This window comes from Platichthys flesus, chromosome 23, assembly GCF_949316205.1.
Source record: "Platichthys flesus chromosome 23, fPlaFle2.1, whole genome shotgun sequence".
Lineage (NCBI taxonomy): Eukaryota > Metazoa > Chordata > Actinopteri > Pleuronectiformes > Pleuronectidae > Platichthys > Platichthys flesus.
Genome location: NC_084967.1, coordinates 4,953,255 through 4,980,544, shown reverse-complemented (window position 1 = coordinate 4,980,544; position 27,290 = coordinate 4,953,255). Strand labels below are relative to the sequence as shown.

Sequence of the window (27,290 nt, the reverse complement as noted above, 5' to 3'; positions counted from 1 at the left end):
GACCCGGCTCTCTGGATCGGAGCGGCCACAACTCAGCAGCAGAACCGGGCGTGAGGAGTCCCAGGCGCGGGGGTAGCGTCAAGGCACCACCGGCCCTGGAGAGCTGGAGGTGGGAGCGAGGGAGGAAGGTGAGGCCGTATCAAAGAGGTCCGGACTTGGCTGTGCGCTTTTACGCACAGGCTGCGGACGTGTGTGTGTATGTGTGCGCGCGTGTGTGTGTGAGGTGGGTTAGTTTGCTTGAACTTATTTTTCCCCACTGAGCTGTGGCTTCCACCGGGTCCAGCTCTCCTCCCAACCCGTCTGTGTGTGTGTGTGATGCCTTCAGGAACATCAGGTGAGGCCGCTTGTACCTTTATTACGATGGCTAAATATGCTAATTAACCACTGGTGTGCTCAAGCCTCATTGGCTTCTGCTCCACCAATCAGGGGTGAGTAAAGTTTTGCACAGGGCGTGGGTGTGTGCATGTTGCTCTCTAAAGGAATATTATCTAGATAAGGTGGAAATAAAGTAAAGTTTTTAAAAACATTTTCACATTACGACTAATTTTAGATTTTAACAATATATATTAATTAAAAATATATTGTAAAATAAAACAAAGAAACTTTACAAAAACTTAAATATAACAGGTTGTTGCTATGAAGTGTGTGTGCGTAAAACTATTTTAATGCCATTGTAAAATAATAGTTTTCTATAATGAATTTAGCTCCTAATGTCTTGAAGCTGCACTGCCACCTGTTGGATTTAATTAGTAAGTGCTGATCTGTACTTCAAGAGGTAGAGAATTTAGAATTTAGAACATTTTTTTATTCCTTTGGTGGTCGAGCCTCTAGAGGGTCCCTTAGAGATGGATCATTGAACCCAAAAGTGAAGTTAATATATCTTGATTATTCCCTAGTGGCTGGCTGCAGTATAGGCATATAAAACTGGCATCCTCCATGTTAGCTAAAGGGACATGGTTTAAACTAAGCACATATCAAATACATTTTCTCAAAGATAGTTTCTTTCACTTCGGGTGGTAATTAAACATTCTTGTTTTGGTTTTAATTAGTTATTTGATTCTTTAAAAATGGGGTCAAAGGTCATGACGGCTGAACCTGACTCATGATTGTTTGACAGTGTGTATTAGTGTCAACCAACAAGTTCAGTTTATGGGGACCCTGGAGGTTTTGGGCTCAGTTCAAAACCTATTCTTGTCTGGCTTGTTTTTTAGCACATGTAGAGTTTGTTGCATTTTTGATGCTGCTTTTATCTTTATCTTTCTGAACTGAGAAATGCACAAATTGTTAAAACAATTATCACCAAGGAACAGATTTCATTCAGAAGTTACCAAACAGGGGACGTTCCATGAAAGAAGTGTATTTAAAACGTTGTGGTGGGTTGTTACCTGACAAATGTTCACATGCAGTGTGAGCAGCGTTTCAACTCAACAAACAACCAACCAGCTTGTCCCTCCATTGTGTAATGAGAATTAATTATTTGCTTCTTTGCAAGCAAACAAAAATCCTGGCTGCTGCTAAAAGGAAGGAGACGTTTGCAGGGATTATCCGCTCAATCTGCTGAAATGTGTGAAAAGGGATAAGAGGAAATGAGACTTATTGAAATTACACGTGAGTCAAGGAAATGTACTATTTAAAGCTCAAGTATGAAAACAATCGAATTTGCAAGTCACACAAACATATGGATATGTGGTTGGTCTGAAAGTTAAATCTACCTGTGTGTGTGTGTGTGTGTGTGTGTGAATGTGTGTGTCTATTCTTCTTTGGACCTTGTGTAACCCAATCTCTTTTAGCTAAGTCTCTCTAAACCTCTTAAAATGTGTACAAACTTTCAATGTTTTCACACTTCACACAAGTTTTTCTTTCCTTCTCTCTCTCTCTCTCTTTTTCTCTCTCTCGCTCTCTCTCTCTCTCTCCCTCTCTCTCTCTCTGTGTGTGCAGAATGAGGACATTTTTGGAAAGTTAGGACATTTTTTAAAGGCTTATTTTAGGGTTAATAATTATGGTTTAGGGTTAGAATTAATGTTAGGTCAGGGATTAGGGGCTTTCAAATGCATTATGCCTATGACTGTCCTCAGAAAGATAGAGAGAGAGAGAGAGAGAGAGAGAGAGAGAGAGAGAGAGAGAGAGAGAGAGAGAGAGAGAGAGAGAGAGAGAAGAAGATAGACAAAACTTCTACCTTTGGCCACACCTAGGGTCCACACCCACTTGTAGTGCTTGCCTTCACTCTGACTGCCTGCTGCCTGCAGAGCGTCTCATTGGGTGAAGCTAGTGATTCCTTCATTCAGAAGGTGTATATTAATTCTCTAGCTCCTCCCTCAAGTTTTAAGTGGATTTGATTTGTGGTGCAGCTTCATAAAAAACATGGAACCTGTGACTCCATGTTGGATACTGTCGTAGACCCTGAGGAGGAGCTGTCCAGCCAACTGTGGTGCTGAACACTGTTTACCAGCAGCAGCGTGATTCCCTTGGCTCATTAGTTCAACTCATACAATTGGCTTGACTACAGGTTTGCTACGCATGTGCATTTTTGCAAAAGTCAAAGTCTAAATGTGTTTTGGGGCAAAGTTTACAGTTTCTGCTACTTTTACTAACAAAGTCGTAGCTAAGGTAATGACGCAAGTGTTGATTTGTGTTATATGATAATGTGTTTAAGGTTTGAGCATTATAATGATAATATCCATCCATTTTCTATACTGCCTATCTTTTGGGGTTGCTTGAGGGCAGGGAGCCAATCCCAGCTAAGAGGCGGGGTAAACCCTGACCCTGAACAGGTTCCCAGTGTATTGCAGGGCGGACATACAGAGACAAACCATTCAAACTCACATTTAAACAATATTTAAAAAATCGCAAATGTTGGCACTATATTTATGCGATCATAAACCAAAATAAAAAACATATTTAATACAAAGACAATTCCTCTAATACAATATCCCAGGAGAGGCAGTTGGACTTCACTGGTGGTTTGGAGTAAAACCAGTGTTTCAAGTGTTTGCAAGGTGAACATAGACAGGGATACGACTTTATGTAATTCAATATAATTTAATATAGATGGATTTAATTAATTAATGAGTCACAGTAAGGCAAATTGAATGAAGGTTAAATTGCAGTAACTACTGGTAACCACAAGATGGCTCTCTATCCCTCCCTAGGATGTTAAAGTTAAGACAGCGTTGTTGTTTTGAGCTATTTCATAGAACTGAAATAGGAATGTAAAGTCAATTATATCATCAAGTGTGGTCTTAGAAACTTTTAATACAAACAGGTTGGTACTTTAAGTAAGTTTATTTATTTTCCTCAGGGTACCTTCCCTTTTCCATGTCAGACATGTTTTTTTTTTTTATCGTCTGTGAGCTTTTAAATGTTGGCTCTTCGGGCACTTTGCTGGTTGTTGCTGATGGAGGAGAGGGAGCCATCCTCTCTGGATTAGAGCTTAGTGAAATATCTATAATGTAAATAGAACTGTGGTGCCAGATTGCAGTAAACTCTAACCTCAGATTAAGAACCACATCCAAAAATGCACACACACACACACACACACACAGACTCATAGCCACAAGCAGACACAAACACACTTTAGTTTGGGAATCAAATCTAAATCCATTTATTTCTTATGCTTCACAGCACTTTAACCTTTTAAATCAACTGGGATTTCATAAATTTATGAAATTTATGAAATCCCAATTTATGAATTTTCAACTTTACACATTTGCAGTTGGAGATGAATCTAGCTGTGACAAAAAACCTTTATCGAGCTGCTGTCCTCTCACCGACCTTTCTGGGAACAACTGCAGCTCATCACTGTCTGAGTGGTTATTGAGTGGAAGATCAGACGAGCTACAGGGGTCACGGTCTCGCCGAGTGTCGCTCCATGTTCCTGTGTTTATCAGTCTACCTGCTTATTTCTAATCTGCCACTGCTGCTCGCCTCCCAAATTAACGTCAACGCTGCGGGAAGTCACCCAAAGCTCCGAGTACAGACTTACAACCAGCTCAGTGTGTCTGTGTTGACACAAGAGGAGTGATCGATGTGTGTGTGTAAACCCTGATTACACTTGCTTTAAATTCAAACTTTTGTTTTCCATGCTTTCACCTTTTTTCTTTTTTGTATTTTGTTCATGTATCACAATCTTCCACAGCTGTGATGGCCCAGTTTCGATCGATAACTTCATGTAAACTTATTTTTCATACTGATACTAAAAAAGATTGAGGTATTCTGAGGCAACACTAAAATTCTCCTCATCTCCTATTTGACCAGAACATGTAGACGTGCCTTTTTTTCCTTAAAAATCTATCATCAACTGCAAAAAAGTAATTATTCATCCAAAACAAACCCACACAAAAAGGACAAGCAAGCAATGCTTCCTGATGGAGGATTATTCTCCAGCTGGTCCAGGGTTTTGAACCAGTGGCCTTTCAGCCATGGTCTGACGTACCTACCTTTCAAATCCCCCTGGTCTCCTTTGACCTCTGCTTCTCTTCTCTGAGAGAGAGAGAGAGAGAGAGAGAGAGAGAGAGAGAGAGAGAGAGAGAGAGAGAGAGAGAGAGAGAGATAGAGAGATACTTTGTTGTTCCTGAAGATAAGGAGGTAGAGTAAAAGTAAAAGGCATGGCATAGTGCAGGTTGTAATTGTCAGTTTAAAAAATATGTGAATAAAAACATTCTCATGACCAAAACCAAACATGTTCTGCATCAGGGCTAATATATGACATTAAGAGGAGTGCTACTTAGTGTAAACAGACCTAAACAGATGTGTTTTGAGATGTGATGTGAACAGTCCAGTCCAGCTGGCAGGCGTGAGGTGGAGATGTCCCAGAGTCCTGGTGCAGAGCAGCTGAAGGCTCTCGTACCCATAGAGTGTAACCAGGGGACAGAGAGCAGAGTGCACGGCATGAGAAGGGGTGTAGGGATGGAGGAGGAGGAGGAGCCAGGTGATGAAGGGCTTTAAAGGTGAGCATTAGGATCTTATAATCTTTGTTTGACCAGGAGCCAGTGAGGCTGGACGTGGATGGATGTGACAGGTACTGTGGATTTGGTGCGGTCGATGATCCTATCGGGGGTTGAGGAACGTTTGGAGTCTTCTTGGGAGTTAAATAAAATACTCTCATTAAGAATTGAATGAGTCCAATCAGTTAGGATCCTTCAGTCTGCATTACCCCACCGTGCTGAGGGTTGTTTTAAAATGTTCACCCAGACCAGTGAGAGTAACCAGTGAGTAAATATCACTATTAAACCAGTAGGCAGTGCAGTAGCTCACAGCTCTCTATCAAATAACTAATAACGAAACTAATGAAATAAATGAAAAAGCTTTGGAAGACCAGTGGTATGCAAAAAAGATTTTGATCAACAGATGTTTAACTCTCTTGGTCGGTAAGGTTACATGAGGTCAGGTTTTCTGTTTCATGTTCATAACATCTGGAACAACGACTTCCTTTAACTGGGAGGACAATCTCAGTTTGGGATTTCCACCACCGGCTAATGTTTATTCGTCCAGTTAGAACTATTATGCTACATTCACATACAGCTCAGCTCATTCATGGCACAGTCGGGTGTTTGTTGTATTTGCTTGAACAGCTTTAAACTCATCAGAGACTGGGTGTTTATTCTCAAAGTGTCCGAGCCGGGGCTTTCTGGGCACTGCAGTGAATCCTGTTCCAAACACCCAGGGTCCAATCAGAGCTGCCTTTTGCTTAGGCCCGCCCTCATTATCGCCTGATTCCTCACAAGAATTTCTGCAGATCTCAGTCATCTGAGCTGCTGCCAGAGATTAGCTGTACCCCGGTGAGCGGCGTTGTCTTGTCCTCTGTTAACCTCCCGTTAGAGGAAAGTCCCCCGCTCCTGTGTGACCATGTGCTCTCACACTTAGCTCTGCTTATCGGCTTTATATGCTGCAATGCTGCAGATGCATATGTAGATATACAAATTCATACACAGGGTGAATATGTACAGGGACAGTATTATACAGCATGAACCATACAAATACACACACCCACACAACAACTAGCACACATACTTGCATGAATACAGTAAAGAGCGATACAGACAAAAAGTGCAAAGTGTGTGTGTGTTTGCCACTGTGCTGTGTTTTCTATTATATAACAGTATTTAATGCGCTCTAAGATGTCGCATTAGGGATAACGCTGATAGTGACAAAGGCTCTTCAGTGTTTGTGAATGTGTGTGTGTGTGTGTGTGTACTGTGACAGACAAGACGTCTAGTGTTTAATACCCCTCATACTTCATTCAATGCACATGCATGTGTAGCTGTATTGCTCATGTGAACATAGAATGAGCCGGTGTTTCCCCTGTGTGGCTGAGGAGGAAACACATTGTCATGAAGTGATGTTGCACGTTGTTACAAACACTGAGCTTCCTGGTTAAAGCAGCTGTACAAGTGAAAACATGAGAAGGGTTAAACCCACTATGTTTGCCTTGGCCTACTTTTAAGGCTTCTTCCTTGAAGCTGCAGTCGATATTAATATATGAACAATGGGTCAAATGATTGTGTAGTATTGGGAGAGAGGTCTCTTGTACTAACAAGCAGACACAGCAGCACCTCGGCCTGAGACCATCATCTAACTTTTCAAACGGGAACATGAATCCTGTCGGACTCTGCTGGTGGAGCTGAGAGGTTAAAGCTTTCCAAAGAATCGTTGCTCTGTATATGTGCATGTAGCTGTCTAAAGGCATCTGACCAGTCATGTCGGCCATTGTCATATACAGTCTAAGTGATCACTTTCCATTTGACCTGTAATGTAAAATTATATGATTATTTCAAGGTAGCGTGTTGAGAGATTGTATGGAAACACTTTGGTATTTACAGACCTCTAAAGTAAAACCAGGACTTTGGTCGAAGCTTTTGAGTCTCGACCAAAAATCAATTGCTTTGATTCACTCAAGCATTGATAAACCTACAGGAAGTGACCTGCCCAGCAACCAACAGCAGTCAGGCAGTTTTAGTAATTAGCTGGTGAGCACAGTTGAGCTGCTAAACAGCCTAACACAATGCTCTGAGCTGGTGGAGAACAAAACTGAGCTCAAAAGAGAGTAAACATGGAGCTTTCAATTGTCACCTGACCAGAGACATGACTCCACATGAATATAGATGTTGCTTATAACTGTCTACATCAGCTACATTTTATTCCTCTATTTTATCAACACTTACTGATTTCAACAGTAAGCAGCAGTGTCACGTTGCAGTTGGACAAAAAAACTGAGAGCGATGTGCTCAAATGTGAATTTCAGCCACATCTGCCCGGCTGCTTCTTTAATCCCCATAATCCTTCTCACGAGGGGGCGGCTGTGGCTGAGAGGGTGAAGTGGTCATCCTCCAGCCAGAAGGTCGGCAGATTGAATCCCAGCCCGTGCGGAAGGGTCATTGGGCAAGATGCTGAATCATGATTGGCCCATCAGGGATGCTGAATGCACTAATTGGAGGTCGCTCTGAATAAAAGCATCAGCTAAATGACATGTAATGAGTGTTAGTCCCTTGTGACTAAATAGAACTCATACCAGTATAACACCAGCAGCTGTTCCTTTAAATGTCTGACGTCCAACCCTGTCTGTTGCTGTAGACTTACGTCCCCATCCAGCATGGCAGCACACGATGCAAACTGCAGGGTAGAGGCTGAGGGTGAGCTCAGCAAAGTTCCCAGTTGTTTGCACCCGTTATGCCTATAGTGTCTTTTATAATTAAAGTGGCAATGGTTTATTGATGATAGAAATGCAGCTGATAGCATATTAAAGACACCATGTATTATTGATTCTGCTGTGTATATAAGCCACTGATTATCAATGTCTGACTGTGGTACAACTTGAATCAGAGCAGATAAATATACAGATATATATAAAAAATACAATACTAATGTATACTGATACATGGGACATAGTGAAAACAGCTAGTGAAGCAAGTAAGTAAGTAATGAAGTTAATTATATTGTTATATGTAATTATTATATTTATATATGCACTAAATCTCATACTCCTAGTATTCAGGCCGTTCACTGTCATTTCAGTTTATCACGTTTAACGTAAACTGACACCACAAAGAGCCAGGTGTATATTTTTCACCCCAATTTACTTAAAGTGTACTGTACATGTACAAACTGTATAAAGTCCCATGTGACAGCATAACACAGTGTCCCATCACCATCATGACAACAGCAACAGTGCCCTCGTGGCTGTTATGTCTTTTCACATAATAAATAGCATGTGCAAAGTGAGTGTACAGATACACAATAAGAAGAAAAACATGAAATATCACTTAAAGCAGAATAAGAGCAGAAGGAAATGTCACTCAACATCCATGTTTTATGGTGGTTTTCAAAATTAAAGGAACAGTTTGGCATTTTAGGGGAAAAAATGCTTTTGTCTGCGTCTTTGCTGAGAGTTGGACAGACTCTGTCTGTGTCCGTCTTCAGGTTTCACTGTTATTCATAATTTACAGAGCAGCATTAGTATTCATTTAGATTCATGTTTGTGCTGAATAAAATTCTAATATCATGCTTCTTTTATATATTTTCTGTCTTCCACCAGTCTGAAAATATCCAGATGTTTTGCTTCTCAACGTTCCAGTTGTGATGCTTAGCAGATGCATAGTAAGATCCTTAGATGTGACAGTTTCCCTGTGTGTTCGTCCCTTAACTTTTCACATTGCACATTATATATTGAACAGTGCTACTTTAGAGTAACAGTTCACATGTTGAGGACTGAGTGCTAACTCATTCCTCTCTTGAATTTTGCTATTTCCTGAGATCAGTTCCCCAAATCAGCTAAACCCTGGTATCTGGAACTAGCTTTCTCAGTCCCAGCCCTATATTCTGATTAACACTGATAGGATGAGTGTATTTTTACTATAAAAACGTTGCAGCTACAATTTGATGTCTCAAAATAACATCTTGGATCAGTACTTTGAAGCCTTTCCTGTGTCCACTTTGGCAAAGCTGTGCCTGTAAATAATGTTGTTTTCAGCCGCGGAGCCCACCACGTCCCCATTCAGAGGCCCAACATTTACTAAATCAAAGTTTTCTCAGTCTCAAAGTGTCAATCGGTCTTTCTTTCCCTCCGTCTCCGATCGTTTCCCTGCTGCTCTCCTGCAATCGCTCACTCTGCTCCTCTCTCTCTCACTATTCAGTCGTTCTCCAGCTCTACCTACTTTCTTTTCTATCTCCTATTTTCTGGTCCCACATGCATCAATTCTTCACGACTCTGCATGGACATTTCTTGATAACTGGGCTATCAACAAGAGCTGCCCGGTTCATTGTGTTACACCTGAGCCTTAACATGTGTCATAGCACACACACACACGCACGCACGCAACATGGGATTGTGCACTCACTCAGAGTTGGAGGGGGGAGGCAGGCAGGTACTGGATTCACGTTTTTAACCACATGGATGAGTGTAAACAAAAAAACGCAGCAGATTCAGAAACAGCCGTGTTGAGTTCAATTAAATTAAATCATCATTTTTATTTGATTTGTAAACCTTTTGCCTTGCAGTTACAACCCCTCAACAAAAGGGTGTGCTGCAGCCCCCCCCCCCCTACCCCGCCCCTCTCAGTACCCCTGACTCAAGCTTGTAGAGCAATTACCCCTTTGTAAAATATGTAAGATACAGGTGATTTAATCAACTGGAGAGAATTGAGCTAGATGAATGTGAGTAATAAGAGAAAGTATGAAATTAAGGAGTAGTTGCGTTGTGACTTTATTTGTCGTCCAGTGTTGTCGGCCCTGCAGAGCGAGTGCCCATCCTCTGAGCTCAGTTTGCACTGGGGGGGTACAAGGGTTGAGAATATTTACAGGGAATCAGCTGAGCCCTGTGGCTGGACGCTTGGCTCGTTCCTCTGAGTGCACTGACCACAGCACAAATCTGTGGCCTGGGTAGAGCTTCACCAGACTCCAACAACATGCCAGGATCGGTATTTTAAACAGAAGGTTTTAGGGGATAACACACATTTATTTTCACACAGACTGTGAAAACAAGCGTAATGTGATGACTCTCTGCAAACGCTTGTTTCTGTGCAGTGTTGATACATTCCCCCGGTGAAAGAGGGTCCACAAGGTAAAACACGAGTGGGGAGAACAAATGAGGGATTTGTGAAAAAAAATTTGTAAAAGCAAATTGTTACATTGGGACTTGAAATGAACTCTTGGTCTGTGTGTTCTGAGTTTACAGAGCAGCTACAGGCTGCTGAGGATATACCTGTCATGGAGAGTTGACCTCAACTGACCCGCTTATCCCTCTCTTAGCATGTTAAACTGAGCCTGAGACCCACAGCCCCCCCGAGAGAAAGCCTGGATTTATACTTCACTGTGGATGTGAACGACTGCATTTACATGGCAGCTTCAAGATAGATTACTTTATTGTAAAATGTTGATATTTGATTTGGCCTCAGTTTTGAAGCAACCTCCATCATTAGGGATATTAGATAATAGATATATGAAGACTCCTTTTCCGTTGCCCGTGGTGGAGTTTGCCTGTTCTTTCTTGCCAAATTCACAAACCATGTGATTAAATTGGGATATTACTCAATATTAACACACATGACAATTGCATCTTGATGTAAAGATTCGAATTATGATGTTTTCCCATATCCTCCAGCCCTAAGTTACACTACCATGTGTTTCGTAGCCACCATACCATATGAGTGCAGTTTTTTTATGCTGTGAGTGAGTTCCAGGACACCTTTGTACAAGTATACAGCTATATCATAAAAATATGAATACATATTTATGCGTCCTGTTTTCTTTCCTCCATCCAGGCCGGCTGTCCTCGCTGTTCGACCACTTTCTGCCTGGAAGACGTTCCAGGAGGTGGGTGCTTGTACAATGTCTAACAATGTCCACACAGGCCTCACAGTGACAGAAACATGTGAGCACAGCGGCAGCACTTTGAGCTGGTTCTACTGAATCAGAAGCTCCATGCTGTCACTTCTGATTCCCTCCTGTTCTGCTGGGAGTTCAGTTCAGGGCGACCACAATCTTTCCTCACCTCCTCGTAGCCTGGTGCCGTTCATTTGTTATCTCATGTGTGTGATCTCCCATGAGGCAGTGGCTCAATAGTAAATATTGATCCCCGGGAATGAGGCCTCTATACAATCCACTGAAACACTGGGCGAGAGGGGCAGCGAGGGGGGAAAGGGCTGCGACCGAGAATATCAGGACTTAAGGCTGCATGAGTTACAGCTCAGCACAGCTCAGCGAATGAGTTAGTGTTACGCAAGAGCTCAGTCAGCCCAGCTGGGGATCAGAGAGAGGGGGGAGAGAGAGAGAGAGAGAGAGAGAGAAAGAGAGAGAGAGAGAGCAGGGAGAGTGAGAGCGAGGAGTAGGCTCGACAGCAAGTGAGCAGAGAGCGGGCAGATTACAGCTGGATCTTCCACATTTATACGCACACATGCACATCCGAGTGCACACACATGCACGCTCCCTCACTTCATCTCTGTCTCTCCCGTGCAGCATCATGAGCAGCACCGCCAGGGGGGGTTTCCTCTCTCCACCGAGGGAGTGAGGGGAAAAAGAAGGACAGAAGAGGAGGACAGGTGAGAAGGAGAAAGGAGAGAGAGGAGGAGGGACAAGAAGAAGAAGAAGAAGGAGAAGAAGGACGCAGAAAACTTTCCCTTAAAAGAACCCCCCCCCTCCCCCCTATTTTGACCATGAGGCTGTGAATTCCTCTTCCTCCTTCAGAACGCCTCCTCTTCATCAACTAACCCCATGGCCCCCAAAGTAGGTCCCACAGGTCAGAGCCCCAGCAGCCCCCTCTGGATGCTGCTGTGGCCCCTGCTCTGTGCACTGGTCCTGGCTGAGGGCACTTCACTCGGCACAGAGGACCCGCAGGGCACCGGTGCCATGTCGCTGCCGGAGGATTGGACCGGCACGACTGTGCAGCTGCAGCCGGACCTGCAGACTGAAGCCGAGACGCAGGCAGGAGCACAGACGGAGGCACAGACGGAGGCTGTGACAGAGGCTGTGACAGAGATGCAGACTCAGAGCATCACCAGCAATTACACAGGTTAGTGAATCTGTCAATCACCCGCTGTTTCTTCCTTTTTAATTTGTTTTACTGTACACATAAAGTTGTAACGTTACAAGAAATATTTTGTAAAAGTTGACAGATTTTGAGACGAACATCTATTTTCATAATCAAAGATTCAAGCGTCTATTTTAGTGAAAAATCTAGAAATTGTTTTCACTATTAGAAATGTGAAAAATGTCCATCACCATCTTTAATCATGGCCAATGTTCCAAAACTGAAACATATTTTTGCGTTTAAGTAAATAAATACATTTAAATAATGTTTTAAAATAGTGAAAAAAAAAAAAAAAATGAATCTTGTATTCGTTTGACTAATTGACTAATAGCATAGTCTATAAATTCATTAAGCTAGTAAGGGCTTATGTCAAATTAATTAACTCTTGGGTCTAAGCATTTTTCTTTTTAGAAAAAAGCTTTTCCTTTGAATTTCCTCATTTTACATCAAACTAAATGATGATTTTTTTTGTAACTGCACACGACACACGCCAGATTAAACTCCACACTGACTTCCAGTGAGTCGGTGAAATCAAGAACTGCACATGTTATAAACGACTCTCTGACCGATTCAACTTTCTGACCTCATCTGATTTATTTCCTCATCATTCAGTTATTTAAATATTTTATCTACATTAATGATATTATCACTACATGTCTTCTTATGGGCATATAAACCAGAGCCATTGCAGCCTAATAAGTATCTGTTGTGTCAAAGTCGGTTTCCTCCGTCGACTTGTGTTTCCCTTTCAGTTAAACCTGAACCCGACCTTTAACTCCAGCGTCTCATGCGAACCTTGACCTTGACCTGCCCTTCGCCCCAAACCTAAGTATAACTCAGATCGTGGAAAGAACCGCAGCAGTGAACGCGATTCCAAGACGTTTGTCACAGGACCGGGATTTCCGAACGTATTTGGCAAAACTTTAAAGCCGCTAAGAAGCCTTGAGTTGCCCCAATTTCACATTGCAAATAGAACAAATCTTAAGCACGTTGCTGAAAGTGTTTCCATGGACTCAATCAAGGGTGATTGGGCATTTTTCTTGCTCGAGCACCCATCTAAGAAACACCCCGACCCTTCCATTCTGTTTTGAATCCACACACTATGAGAAGGTGGTGAGCTCAAGTGACTGAGTCGGATTTTGTGCAAGTAAACATCTGTTTCAGTCGGGCTGCTGTTCTCTACAGCATGCGAGTGTCGGCCTGGGAAGTCACTTGGTGTTTGTGCAAACAGCTCATGCATCCACTCCGCTTTGCTTCGGATTAAAAGGGAATCCGTGTGTTTGTGTGTGTCCGTGCTTGTGCAGTGCAACATACACATGCTTCTCAGTGTGCATCATTTATCTTTTTGGTACGAATGAATTTGCTGGACTGGTTTTTACTTCTTCAAACAACTGATCGAGGATTTGAGTCTCAGTTTTTTAGTTTTCGGGAACTAGTTTGAGCTCACGTTTGTAAGTCGTGTATAATTTTTAAGATCATGTTTTAGTTCACAAGTACACGTGCACTGTTGTGTGTTACGCTCATGGTGGGCATATGGCTGTGGAAGTAGGTGATGCAGTTTAAGACACTTTGTTATGTCCAGACCGGAGCTGCTCAGCCTGAAGAGAAAGCTGCAGCGCCGCTCGCATGACTTCTCCTTTGCTGACGCATGAGCTGCCTTTCTCTTCTCCTCCGTTCCCTCTGTCCATTTTCGCTCTCTCTATTTCTCTCCTCCTCTCTGTCCAAATGTCGCTCTCTCCCACTCCTCTGTGTTTATTTTCGTCGGCCTCTTTCTGATCTCGCTCTCTTTTGTCGCTAATTGCTTTTTTCTTCCCCTGTCCCTTTGTGTCTGCACACTTTGCTTTTTCTTCTCTCTCTGTCCGTCACTTCTCGTTTCTTCCTTTATCTCCCGCCAATGTTTCTCTCTCTTTTTCCAGCATTTACTCTTTGTCCCTCGCCTGCCCTCTCACTCACAGAGCACATATCCTCACGTGCATGCATCATAAATAGCCTATAGCAGGGGACGAAATGCCTCACGTGCCTCTCTCTCTCTCCCTCACACACACACACACACACACACACACACAATCAGAAATGCCTTCGGCCCGAACGACAACAATCTTCTTAAAGGTTTAGAGAATAAACAACACAGTTGCCTGTTTCATAAGGGCAGCTGTGTGTCTGACAGGGCAGGAATAAGCACTTTATACTTTAATAACACCCACACACACACACACACACACACACAGGTGATCAGCTGGCTTGCCACATTGCCCCACATGCATGAATTACGCCGGAGCAGAATGTTTATGTGAGAGAGCTTTCACAATTCAAAAATCCAGGAGGTGTGATTAACATCAACTTACCCAAAAGCAAAGTCTGTGTGTGTGCGTTTGTGTGTGTGCGTGTGTGTCTGTGTGACATTGCGAACTATTTATTTCCAGACGCATTAGCAGATAAAAGCTTAGTTTTTTTTTTTCTCCCACCATATTTCAGGCCTGGTTGCCTCTTTCTTCCCTTCAGGTCTGGATTAAAGCAGCAGCACCGTGTTTGCGTATTGGACGTCAGCTTCTCGAGAACAGTCTCAGTTGACATTTATGGGACAAAAAAATCTAAATAAATCTGGTTAAATATAGAAGGCTTTTGTGCGCGCTGGGCTTCTGAACAGGGAAGATTTGGTTTCTAACCAGTTTTTCTGTTATCGCCCCATAGCCCCTTGGTCAGTATCACCTGTCAAGGTCAAATGTGTCATTCACTATTTAAAAGTGGATTTTGCTGGAACATTTTTTTCATACAAATGAACTGTCCATATAATGTTGGTTTGGTTGAATTTGAATTAAGCTTTCTATCGGTGCAGAGACTAGATTTCAAATATACATTTAGTTTTATCTATATTTATCTATTTAAACTGTTAATTCAGCAAGCGCACATTCAGAGATGTCAACATTCCTTTAAATCAATTAATTGATCTCCTTTTTTCCTCTTATCCATAACTATTGCATCACTTTATTACTACAGTTAAAAGTATTTGTCAAGTAGGTTGGTATTTTTTTACTTTTTAACCATGTTTAGCAACTATTCCATCTTCCATTGGCCAACTCCATTTGTATTTCACTTCTTTACTGATTACTTGTAGCTTGTGTCCAATCCTTTTATCGGACTATTTAAACAGTAAATTCATTGAGCCTGTTACCTTTTACCCAACACCTGTTTATTGAACGTACACTTTTCAAATCGATAAAACTGGTGAAGCTGATGTGTGAAGGTTCCGACCCTCGGAGGGCTTCACACTGTCAATACGAGCCCTGATTTATTATGCAGCTCGTCCAGGAATTCTGTGCTGCAGACCGTTCCTGGAAGTAATCTGATCAGGGATCTGCTATTGATTCATTCATTTTCAGGTGCTCCTCATTTGACCTCGGACTGGATTCACACACACACAATTGTAACTCTTGTCACATCCTGTAGGTTCATCTAATCTATTCTGTTGAGTCCATTTAAAATATAAACTTTCATACAGCTTTCACAACAATATCATTATAGTATATCAATATATCCAACAGTACACACAAACAGTACACACAAATAGTACCAAGAAGCAAGTAAAACTCAATCTACAAGACAGTCTACACTTACAGCTCTGTGAGGTTGTACTTCCATGACTTGAGCGCTAATGAAGCCATGCTTTAAACGGGACGAGACGTATTCAAAGCCAATCAGCAACTGCCTCTTTTTATGAATGTACAAAACAGAACTTTGTAAATAACAACAGCTTGTGGCCAACTTACGGCAACTCTTAAGGGTCATGCAACCTCAGACATACAACAAGGCATGAAACACAGGTCGTCTGTTACAATCACACGAAAATGCTTACAACTACAGGCTAGTATAGAGATATTAGGCAGGTATAATGTTAAAAGTTCTAAAAACACTCCAAACTATCTTATCTATTATTGATCAGAACAGAATTATCATGGAAATGCAGATAATTAGAGATGAAGAAGGGAGAAAAGCAACAAACTTACTCCTGCAGGGTTTTGACAGTCTCAGAGAAATAAAACATTCGGAGAATAAAAACTGGATCAAAATGTAAATAATGTAAATTCGTCCACCTTCACACTTATTATATAAATATAACCTGTTCAGGTGCTGGAAAGCTGCTGATGGGCAGCAGAGATTTCAGCTTTAGCAAATCCATTAACACAGTAGCAGAACCTATTAACCTCGAGAGGGTGTGTGAGAGTTACTGTTAGTGTTAAGCTCTAAATAAGGCCTATATATCAGTTACTTAGCAGGCAGTCTGCCTTTTAATCTAACCAAACAAGAGTTTACATTTGAATCCTGTTTATAGACGTGTTCTGTTTCTGTACAACTACTTTATCTTTTTACTCTTTTGTCCACAAACACTTCGTAACAGGCTCATTTTACCTTATGCAAAGGGACTGTTATGTTCTTATGTTCCCTCCAAAAGAAAACACAGGAGACTAAAGCGGGGCATGTAGTCAACAACTTCAAACAAAGTCCTTGTTTTTCCCAGCGGCTAAACATTCCAAACTTGTTCTACTTCTGTTAGAAAAACAAATGTTCACTTTTAAATACAGCATCTACTTCACGATGACAATAAGCGGCTTTTTCTTCACACTGAGATAATATCGTCAGTCAAAAGCCCAAAACGTGAATGTATAACGTTACAATGCCGGTAATCTGATTAACTGACGAGCAAAGCCAATTACCTTTGTCTATTCCCGGCTATTTCTAGTGCAAGAAATCCTGTTAATGACACGCTAGCACACAGGAATACAGATGCACACGTTGGCGGTAGCAGGTGGAGTCCAGTGTATTTCTGAGTTTGTTTTCATGGAATCATTGGAGGCTTTAAAGTAAATCTATACTCTTCATCATTCCTTATAAGAGCAGTGGGTAATTTGATTGTATTATAATCTGCAAAATGCAACATTTATTAAAGTTTAACTAACACAGAGCGCCCAGAAGAGGAGTTTCTGCGGGGATGCCGCATTCACACATTCTGTCCATGACACACGCTATCGTCCCTCCTGAGCTCTGCGGACTTGGTGAGCTTCAGACAAAGAGTTGCCTCTGTCTCCTGCCTGTCAATCCAATATGGCTGCTGGCAGTGGCTCAACTTCATTATTACCTTCCCACGGCTTAAAGCTAGCCCCACAAACTGAACAAAGACGCCTGGTGGTGGACGCAGGGTGGCAACAGCTAAAGGGCAAACGGAATGAGAGTAACCAGCCTGCGGGAGATACACACGCCTCTAAAATGTCGTCCAAATGGTTGGTTGGTGCATTGGGCCATGCAAAACCACAAACGAAGTATTATGGTCCTGATGCAGGGCCTGTCTGTAATGGGCCATGGCCTTTGGTGATGTTGCATGCAGCTTTCTATCAGGAATTGTCAAGAGAACTCAATCAATCAAAATGTATTTGTATAATTTGTATATTCACAAATCCCAATATGCCTCATAGTGCTCAACAAGATACGACATCTTCCGTCCTCAACCCTAAGCAAGAGAGAGGAAAAACGACGAGGAAAATTACCCAGAAACCTAAGAGAGCCATATGAGAGGGATCCCTCACCCAGGACGAACAGATGTGCACTAGATGCCGCGAGCAGCAGAGCATGTCAACAATAAAAATCAATGTTGTAAGAATATTTACAACATTGATGAGAAAAGACAGCATTTAACATAATTGGAGATATTTTTCAGTGTTTGAAGTATTTGTACATAAGAAAATATCTGACAGAGATGGAGGGAGCATTAAAACTTGGCAATTCCTTGGCTCCTTGACAATACGCATGCCAAGTGTGATGTGATGAACAGTTTTTGAGATGTTAAATGAGGAGACTGAGGCTTTTCTCATGTTCGGTAAAAGTGTAGCTCGAGCTAGCTTTGGTAAGGGTTACCTAACCCTAACCCTGTGGAGCATGGAGAGAACACTGGTCTGGCTACAAGGTGAAATCCCCCTAAAAGCACCTCCATGAAAACAACGTAAGTGAACAGAAATAACGAATGTGTGTGTATATAGAACAGGAGGTGAGATCTGATCCCAGATCTGATGACAAGATGAGATGGGGTCACATTTTAGTGCCAGGTGTGAACACACATTCACTCAAAGCTGTCCACTTGGGATGGGATCACGAAAACCACATGTTAATAACAGTTGTGTACTGGGCCTTAGTGAGCTTGAGAGGTGCTGGCAGGCCACGACTTGGGATCGACTTCAGATCAAAGAAAGAACAGCTGGAGGGAACTAAGCAAATATTATACTCAAGAAGAAGAAGAACACAAAGATGAACGAGAAAAAGCGAGTGAGCCAAGTCATCTTTCATCAACTTCCACTCAGACTCTCCCTGCCTGGTAAAGATGAAGTTTATTTTCAAACACTGCTCATCCAGGAGAAACTGGCCGAGCACAGAGGAGACGCAGTATTTCCTTTAGTGTGTTCAGCTCACATCTAGCTCCGAGCTGGTTTATGTTTCTTTTTTTCATCAAATTCTTCATTTCTTGTTGGCTTTGCCTTTTTTTCAAAGGAAAACAAGTATCCACTTCTTCCACATGGAAATCCCTCAGAATAAGAGGTTGAAGTTAATGCTCAATGGGTTTCACTCACAGACAAACACACATCGGCTGCTTCAAATGCCTTATTCAGCATATTTTCTGAGGATGAGAGGATAAAAGCTGCACCACTCAATATTTCTATTGAATATTTCAATATTTCTACTGAAATATTAAGTGTTGTATAAAAGGACACAGCCATATACCTCTATCAGTGGGTATGTGCTGAATGTATCCATTCCCATCCCAGACAATAGCAAGGTGGGTGTAACAGGTTTTTTTGACCAGAGAAACGTGACTGTGCATTTAGCCCATTCCTTAGGTTTCACCACCCACACCTTCTACTGTTCACTCTCAGCACTGTTTCTTCCACAGCTCACTTCAGATTTAGGGAAAAAGTGCTGATGGACGCATTAAACAGATCATGGAGAAATAAAATATAAGCCGCTCTGCAAATAAAATGTTGAGAAAATCGACTCAAAATGGTGGAAAACAAGATTTACGATTGCATCCATTAATTTCAATGAAACTTTCAACTATCCCTGCCTGTACAAATGTCCAAACAATATTTGTGACATCCTTTGTGTCTATTTACTGACTGTGCACAGCTCAGCTTACATCTGCATGTGGAGGTTTGAGGCTCTTTTGACGTTAGGGACACCACATCGACTTTAATATCAAGCTCCTTTTACTTGTTCTGCACACGCAAAAGGTGTTAAGCAGGCAGCAGGAGTCCAACGAAACTGATTTGCATTATGGGAAATGTTGAATATTAAATATTTAAACCTGTCTCTACTTTAAGCACTGCTTTTGATCATTCTCTCTCTTCGTGGCAATTAATGGAGTTGGACTTGGTTGTAACTCACTCCCAATGTTTGTGTAGTGATCACTTATTGAACTTGAAGCCTCATGAAGCTGAAGAGTTCACATTTTGGGTTGTGGATGTGCATTATGTCACACAAGATCTATACACTTTGTATATGTATGCAGGGCATGGGTACATCCATTGTGTGTGTGTGTGTGTGTGTGTGTGTGTGTGTATGTGTTTAAATCTTTAATGCAAAGAGCCTAATCTTTATTTAATCACAAACTATTCCGAGTGCTCCCCTGACAAAGACGAGTGGAGAGGGGATCACAGACGAATGCAGCAGAGGGGATGTTTGGACGGCCGTGCGGGGTTGCCAGGTCGGCTGGTCCAGAGGTGTTTTTCGCGCCCTGTTGCCGGCTGAACTCCCCCAGTGGCAACCCACAGCTTCCACAGTGATAGAGAAGCTTTCTGAATGCGAGCGAATCAACAGGACTGAGCAAATAGAGCACAGAGTCAACATGCACACACAAAGACTAGTTCTCATAGACCGATGTCGTTGTGTGCATACAAACAATTCCCAGCTGAACTAAACTATAGTTAAGTCAACAACACACCAACACTAACACACACGTGTCATCTCTGTCTCTCCTCTGGGGGTGCTCTGATGGTTTGCTCCACACCGGTGTCGTTGTTTAGTTTTCTGTTTACTACTGGGAGGTGGTGCTACCTCAGCAGGGTTAAGGGTAAGAATAGAGAAGAGTTTCCTGTTGCGGCGTGGCAACAGCGAGCCAAAAAAACAAGTTTTAAAACACACACACTTGCACGTAATATGTTCAATATTTCATCTGCCTTTATAGAGCGAAAGGCTTTTTTCTTTGTCAGGCAGTGGCAGAGTGTGTGTGCGCGCATGTGTGTTGTGTGGGAGTTTGTGTTTGTGTGTGGTTGCTCCAGCACGGTTCATTTAATAGCTCATTTGTTTGCTAGATCACAAGCTGACATACAGTAAACAGCAGGGGGTGTAGCAAAGCAAAGCAGGCAATTGTCAGCCCCCCCCCCCCCCCCCCCCCAACCTGAGAGGGGCCCCCTGAGAATATCTGATCCACTGCAAAGATCATCTATGTTAGGGAGACTTTAACATCACCACAGTCAGAATCCCCCCTAACAAGGCCCTCTACCATAGCTTTCCTGCCAAGAGCTTCGACCCCATGGAACCCTTTGCCTGGGGCCCCCTAAGTCCCTTCAAATGCTCTTGGTAAACATTAAAGCATTGATGACAGTAAGAAAATAAGAGTTTTATAACCAAACTCTGCAATCCCCCAGCTCTCCTGGACATTGTAGCTCATGGTTCTGGTAGAACAGCACAAACTGTTGTATTTCATATAGAATGTTGTTTCAGAGAAGACAAAGATGAACAAACAGACTCGTGCTGGAGTGTCCAGTCCTCATCGCACGTCACATGATGTCTGTTAGGACAACATGCTGGATTTGACTGTAGCCCGACAGAAAAGCAGCACTTTTGAATTATTTAAAACTAAATGCCCTTCCTTATAGCAGCTTTACATATTGTGCGTGCTGGGACACTCGACAGGCACAATATCACTTTGGTCACAGTCTTGTGAATCTGGCTGTTCTATGATCCTGACACGAAAGGTTCCGGTGAACAGTGCTCAAAACAGAAGAAAGGGCATTTCTACGTTAACTCATTTTTCATATACGTAGAGCGCAGTTATTTAAAGCTAGAATTTGGGAAAATATTTATTTCATATTTCAGCAACTTGAACAACTGCATCTCTAAATGCTTCAGTATTCTCTTCAGCTTGTAGCTAAGGTGCTGATCACAGTGTGATAGCAGGGGTATGAGCATTCCTGGTGGGAAAAAGAATAGCTTTTACTTTCTCCTCTGAAAAGCTTGTCCTTGTTTCCATGCACCGTGCCCATTACGCACATGTCTGCCTCGGTGTATATTTGTGGGGATATATATATATATATATGTGAGGGAAGGGTTGCAGTCGTCTTCACACAGGATCACTGGATCCTCTCCCTCTCTGCAGAAATCCTCCCATCTGTCGTTCCTAATCAGCACGGAGCAGCTTGCATGTTCACAGGGTTTTATACTGGGATGAAATCTCTCTCTTACACACACACACACACACACACTCGCTGACTCACAGATTACACTAATAATGACACAGCAAGGCCCTTCCCATGCCATTACTCATTAAAACATATTAGCAGTGAGCTGTAATTTTATTTATCCAATACATTTTTAAGCAATCCGCAATTTTTATATTTAAAAACATTTCATTATTCACTTTTTAGAATATGCGTAGTGTCATTTTCACACAACTCCTGGATCCCACTCCCATATTTTTGGAATTTTGACATTGTGTTGGTTTGCATCTTACTTAACAATACAGTTCTTTGCACTTCCTAACAAAGCATGAGTCAGTCAAGTGAAAAACAGAAAACCCAGCATCTGGATGAGAAATTGCTGAGTCATCAGTATTGGAAAATAACCCTGTCAACCCCCTGCATTACAGGGTATTTTTTTTGCTTATTGACATAACTAGCAGTGTATCTGAGTGAACATGGGATGTTTGGTGCAGTAAGCGGTTTGTGTACCGGAGATTTCCTGAGAGCCTCAGCAGCTGCTGCATCACGAGACCTCTCAGAGGAAATGGCTCATTGTAGCATAAGGAGGATAAAAATAGGGCTTTCTGTCTCTGCCTCTCTTTGAAGGCGATCCAGTGTTACTTATAATCTCAGAAAAGACGCTCCATGCATGAGTGCGGGTCTCACAAGACAGCGGAAGAGAAGAAGAAAGAGAGGGACGAGAGGGATGGAGAAGTAGACAGGGACAAAGGAGAAGGGGTTAGAGAGAGGTAATGGACGAGTTTGAAATCCTCTACATTGTCTGCAGCGAGACGTCACAGCCAGATATTCAGAGTCTGTCAGCTGTAAATCTCCGTATCAAAGAGGTTTTATCCACCGATCAGACGTCTTTTATAGAAAAGCCAAATTTAACTCTTAAGCTTTTTATCGATGGAAAGTCCTTTTTGCTGTTTTTTTGAAATGATTAAATGAGCACTTATCTTCCATTAGGTCGTTATAGAGTGACGACATCCTAACTTCACTTTCAAAGTTTACTCTTTTTCTTTACTAAAGTTTTTATACTATGAGAATCAAAAACAATTCCTCTACACAGAGAAATGAGTGACCGCTAACCCTAAAGCATCCTGGCTTATGGGGATCAAACATGTGTAAGCTCTTGGAAGAGGAGGGGGCATCGTCAGCATCCTTTTGAGAAAATAAATTCTATATCTGAACCCTTTTGCTCTTTTCAATTATGAAAACTTACACAAAAGGGTTTAAGGTCAAATTCTTTCCTCTGTGACAATAATATACATATACACATAATAAATTGCTGTTTTCTATTTAGTACTTCGTACATTCCATTCATCTGGCAGTTGCTTTTTTCACAAGTGACGCAAGTTTGGGTTCAGTGTCACAGGCACATGAAGATGAGGCGCAGGAGATCAAACCAGCCATCCCTGTGATCAGGGGACAACCCGCTCCACCACCTGGTACACAGCTGCTCAACTGAACTCTCAAATCCCAACTGCAGAGTTCAAATTGACAGCATGATTATTATGCCCATTTCGACTACAATGAATAACTTAAATGGATTCTGAAAATAACAGCTACAAGGGTCTATATTCATATGCCATTCCAAAAGATGTATAATTCTGAGCTTCAGCTAGACTAATTCAACAACACGGAGACATCAGGTGTAGCACAGATATCATTAACTTCATCAATAGGGGAAAAAGGACTGTGTACAAGAACCCAAGTTTCTCCTCAGTGATGTCTTCAGCTCTCTGTCGATCTGTTAGGTCACCATTTCATTGTTTCTCCTCAGGACTGTCCTGTATCCCCGTCATGCCTCCGCGTCGGGGCTCCTTCTACGTGGAGAGTGGCACAGGTGTGTCTGTCGGCAGCGTGCTGGCCTTCTGGTGCAGAGAGGGATACCAGCTGGTCGGCAGCGACAAGATCTACTGCAACGTCAGGAAAGGAAAACCCCAGTGGAGCAACTACCTGCCTGTCTGCGAAGGTATAAGCAGGTTCACGCAAAGTGGGACTTAATAATACGAAAGCCTTTTTGGAAAGTTAGAATATAAAGTATGAAGGGTTCCTCCACTGCTATGTCTGTGTTTCTCATTTTTCACATCTGGTTATGCATGAGATCAGGTCTTGTAAATACCTTTTTGTGCTCGGAGAACACTTCTAACTTTCCCTCTCGACATGCAAACATGTCCTGTGAAATCAGCATCAAGCTGCATGTAGAGAATCAAAGTGGAAAAAGGCCTGAGAACAGTAGAAAACTACAAGAGGGGCTAGAAACATCACTTGTAGGTGTTGGAAATGTGATGTCATATCATCCGACAAAGACAAAGAAATTCACCCAGAAAGGAAAAGGATAATGTGATGTTATGTGGCTGAGGGGTAGAGCGGTCGTCATCCAACCAGAAGGTCGGCAGCTTGATCCCAGTTTTCCCAATCATGCCGAAGTGTCCAAGAGCAAGTTACTGAACCCTAGATTGCCCCTCATAGAAATAAGTGCTGGATGTATGAATGTGTGGGTGAATGCTTTAATGGCTGTATTTTAAATAGTGAGTGGTCAACAAGACTAGAAAAGCTCTATATAAATACAGAACATTAACTGTTAATGAATGTGTTATAATACATATCATTATATATTAGTCAATTGCTTGGGATCTGTTGCAGGATACATTGAAACACAGTCTCTTTTTCCACTCATCAGCGATCCCCAGGCCAGAGGACCGAGGTCTGAGAGTTGCCGTGTTAGCGTCAGTGGTGAGCGGCATCGTCATCCTCGCCATGTCCCTGTCCTTCCTCATCTGCTGTCTGCAAGAGCGCACGGGCCGGGACCGAGCCAAGAAGGAGGGCCGGAGCAGGTAGGGGGTGGAGAGAGAACCTGAAAGACGCCCCTCAATAGAACCCCTGCAGCTGAGCGTCTCCGTCACAACCAGGCTTTGTTCTCCGACTGATAAAGGTCTCCCCTCCACAGGCGCAGGGAGAAGAACTCGTCCCGCCGCAGCGAGTGTTGGCTGGAGAGAGAGGAGGGCGAGTGGGAGGCCTTCCCTCCTCCCAAGATCTTCCACCTGTCTCAGAGGGTGAACCCCCGCCTGGCTCCAGACAGCCCCCTCTACCTCACCGGAAGCCTCGGGGGATACGAGAACAGAGGATACCAGAGGTAGAACAACAGCACTCACATCTTGAAGAAATTTGTTGCCAGGTCACTTGTCTCGCTTAAGAACATTTTCAGACATTAGGGTAAATGTCCAGAGAATTGGGTCCAGACATGTTCTGGAGTTTGTCTTTCATATGTCACATCAGACGCACAACAACAGGAAAAGGTCTAGAACATTCAGGCGAGGGGCGGCGTCTGCGCGCAGGACATGATGTTTTATAGTCTGCTGCAGAGACCACGTTTTTTTCTTCCACCAGACCTTATCACCAACAGCTCTCAAATCTCTGTGTATTTCCAAGTTGACATCTTTGTCCATATGTTTGATTAACATTTGCTAAAACACCACAGTGTCCAGCTGTCTATGGAAATTAGCCATTCCCAAAAATCTGTCTGGACAGTTTCTTCCATTATCTATACCGTTTATCATTTGGGGGTCTCTGGGGGGATTGGACCAATGCCACCTGACATTGGGTGAGAGGTAGGCTGCAACCTGGACAGGTCACCAGTCCATCACAGAGCTGACAAAGAGACACACAAGAAATCACACTCACATTCACTCCTACAGTCCCCGAGGCAAACACAAGGAATACATGCAAACCCACGCAGAAAGTCCCTGGCCTGTTGTCAAGTCCGTGACCTGCTAAGCTCTGGAACACCATGCCGCCTTATCAACAGTATTTTCCAGATGTTAGGGTTTGGTAATATGACTGCACATGGGGCTAGGATAAAGAACCAAAGGCAGGAGGTACTGAAAGATGGAAAAAGAGATCATTGGTTTTTGCATACCTTTTCAAGACCGCAGACAGGAGGTGTCTCCTCGAGTTATCACGTTCTTCTAATGTCAGTTAATTCCATTTCCGTTGATGGTGAAAAGTCTCGCCTCTCTCTCTTTCAGGAGTCAGGAGAGTTTGCTGAAGGCTTCCCTGCCTGGACTTTACCGCTCCGAGTCCCAGCTGTACCCGCACGTGGTCCTGCAGAGGGTCCCCACTCCGACGGCACCCAACGCCCCGTCGGCGCCGTCCGCCCCTCTCTACCTACACCTCGCTACCTCCTCCTCCACCGCCTCCTCACCAGCCCACACAGGCCCCAGCAGTCAGCCTCACCTCATGGCGCAGTACCCGACCCCAACATACCCACCGAACCCCAACACAGCTGTGCCCCCCTACCCCCACCCAGCACCGGCGCCCATCTACCCCCACCCCAACCCGGTACCACAGCGGCGATGGCAGTAGCCATCACATTGACATAGCCCTGTGACGTTCCTGTGAAGGAAAACCCAGGAAGAAAGCATTGCAGGCATGTTCTGGAGGCACATGAAGTCTTTCCATCTTCCTCATCTCTGTTTTCTCACACTGAAGGCTGCAAATGCAACTTTCATAAGCAGACCTGATGGGAAAGTGCAGACATGGACACACAGCCAGTCGTAGACGCCTCTCTGTTTTGCCGCATGCTTGCAGTTTGGACTGGATCCCAAGCAACTGAACACTGAAGGGTTTTCTTTGTCCTTAATTCTTACTGAACTACTACGGCTGCTGCACTCTGCCAGAGGAGCTCTTCCAAAGAAGCCCTGCTTTCTTCAAGCCGTCAGAGATGTCAGCTTCATGTAGCCTGTTGACAAAGGGACATGACGAGTTGTACTAATTTAGTTTAACCTTTTGACGCTCAAGAGAAAATAACCCGCAGAGGAGGAGGTCTTCAATCAATGGCCGCCACTGGTTGGACAGCTCATGGACATGCTGACTTTTTAAATAGTTGATATTTATTGTGTGATTGGATATCTTTGATATAAAGATAGATACTTTGAACAGAGCATGTGTGATGTAATAAAAAGCTTCTGGGTCACTTTTCTGATCAGTTGTACTAGATTGACGATCCGGATTACTCGGCAGCACTGTGAAATGCCTCCGTTGGCTGCTATGAGTTTAACTCATTCTGTCACATCATTATTTATAACAAAGACACGTCTCATGGTCGGCAGTACCAATATTATATAGATTCTGGCATAGTCTCAAATGGGTTTAGGAACATGATGAAAATATAAGACTCAAATTCTGACTTGAAATCAAGACCGGGCAGATTTATATTTGCAAATGATTGTCACACATTGAATCAGTTATGTCCAGTTTGAGCCCAGGATATATTCAGATAATGTCAGATTTCCCACAGAAAATAACGGATTTTTGGAATTGACTTAAAATTTTGAAAATGTACATTGGTCAGTTGCTGTGGGATGAAAGCTTAGTGCAGATAAAAGCAATGTGTCAAGTTTGAGCAGGAGGAGCCATGAGAGATATGACGACCTATAAAATAACTTGAAATCTAAACTTCAGATTTTCGTCTTAATTTAACTTTTCTTTTTTTATCTACATCTTGAGCATTTAAAACCGTGTGAGCTTCCTTTACTGTTGCTTTAGTTTACACGGGGGCTTTTATATTTAACAGAAGAGCTTGAGTATAGACACTAACAAATCATATTTTTTTGAAGGGGCGGTGTTTCAACGTCTTGGACCGACCGTCCTAGATATTTCTTGTACTGCTTGTTGTATAATAACGAGACTGCCATAAAAAGCTCAATAAAGAGATTATAGTTTAGTTCAACAGTTCACGCTTCATGTTGTGCTTTCAGTGCGTG

General features: G+C 42.8%; 1 protein-coding gene across 1 annotated transcript; it reads left to right on the top strand.

Annotated features, from left to right (window-relative positions):
- Positions 1-4: 4 nt before the first annotated feature.
- On the top strand, positions 5-27,258 carry zgc:162331 (uncharacterized protein LOC793007 homolog). Its single transcript, XM_062382979.1, has 7 exons — positions 5-128; positions 10,755-10,806; positions 11,449-12,001; positions 23,306-23,497; positions 24,209-24,362; positions 24,476-24,661; positions 25,554-27,258. Exons 3-7 carry the CDS (start codon positions 11,704-11,706, stop codon positions 25,888-25,890), a joined length of 1,167 nt encoding a protein of 388 aa, XP_062238963.1. The 5' UTR covers positions 5-128; positions 10,755-10,806; positions 11,449-11,703; the 3' UTR covers positions 25,891-27,258.
- The last annotated feature ends 32 nt before the right edge of the window (positions 27,259-27,290 follow it).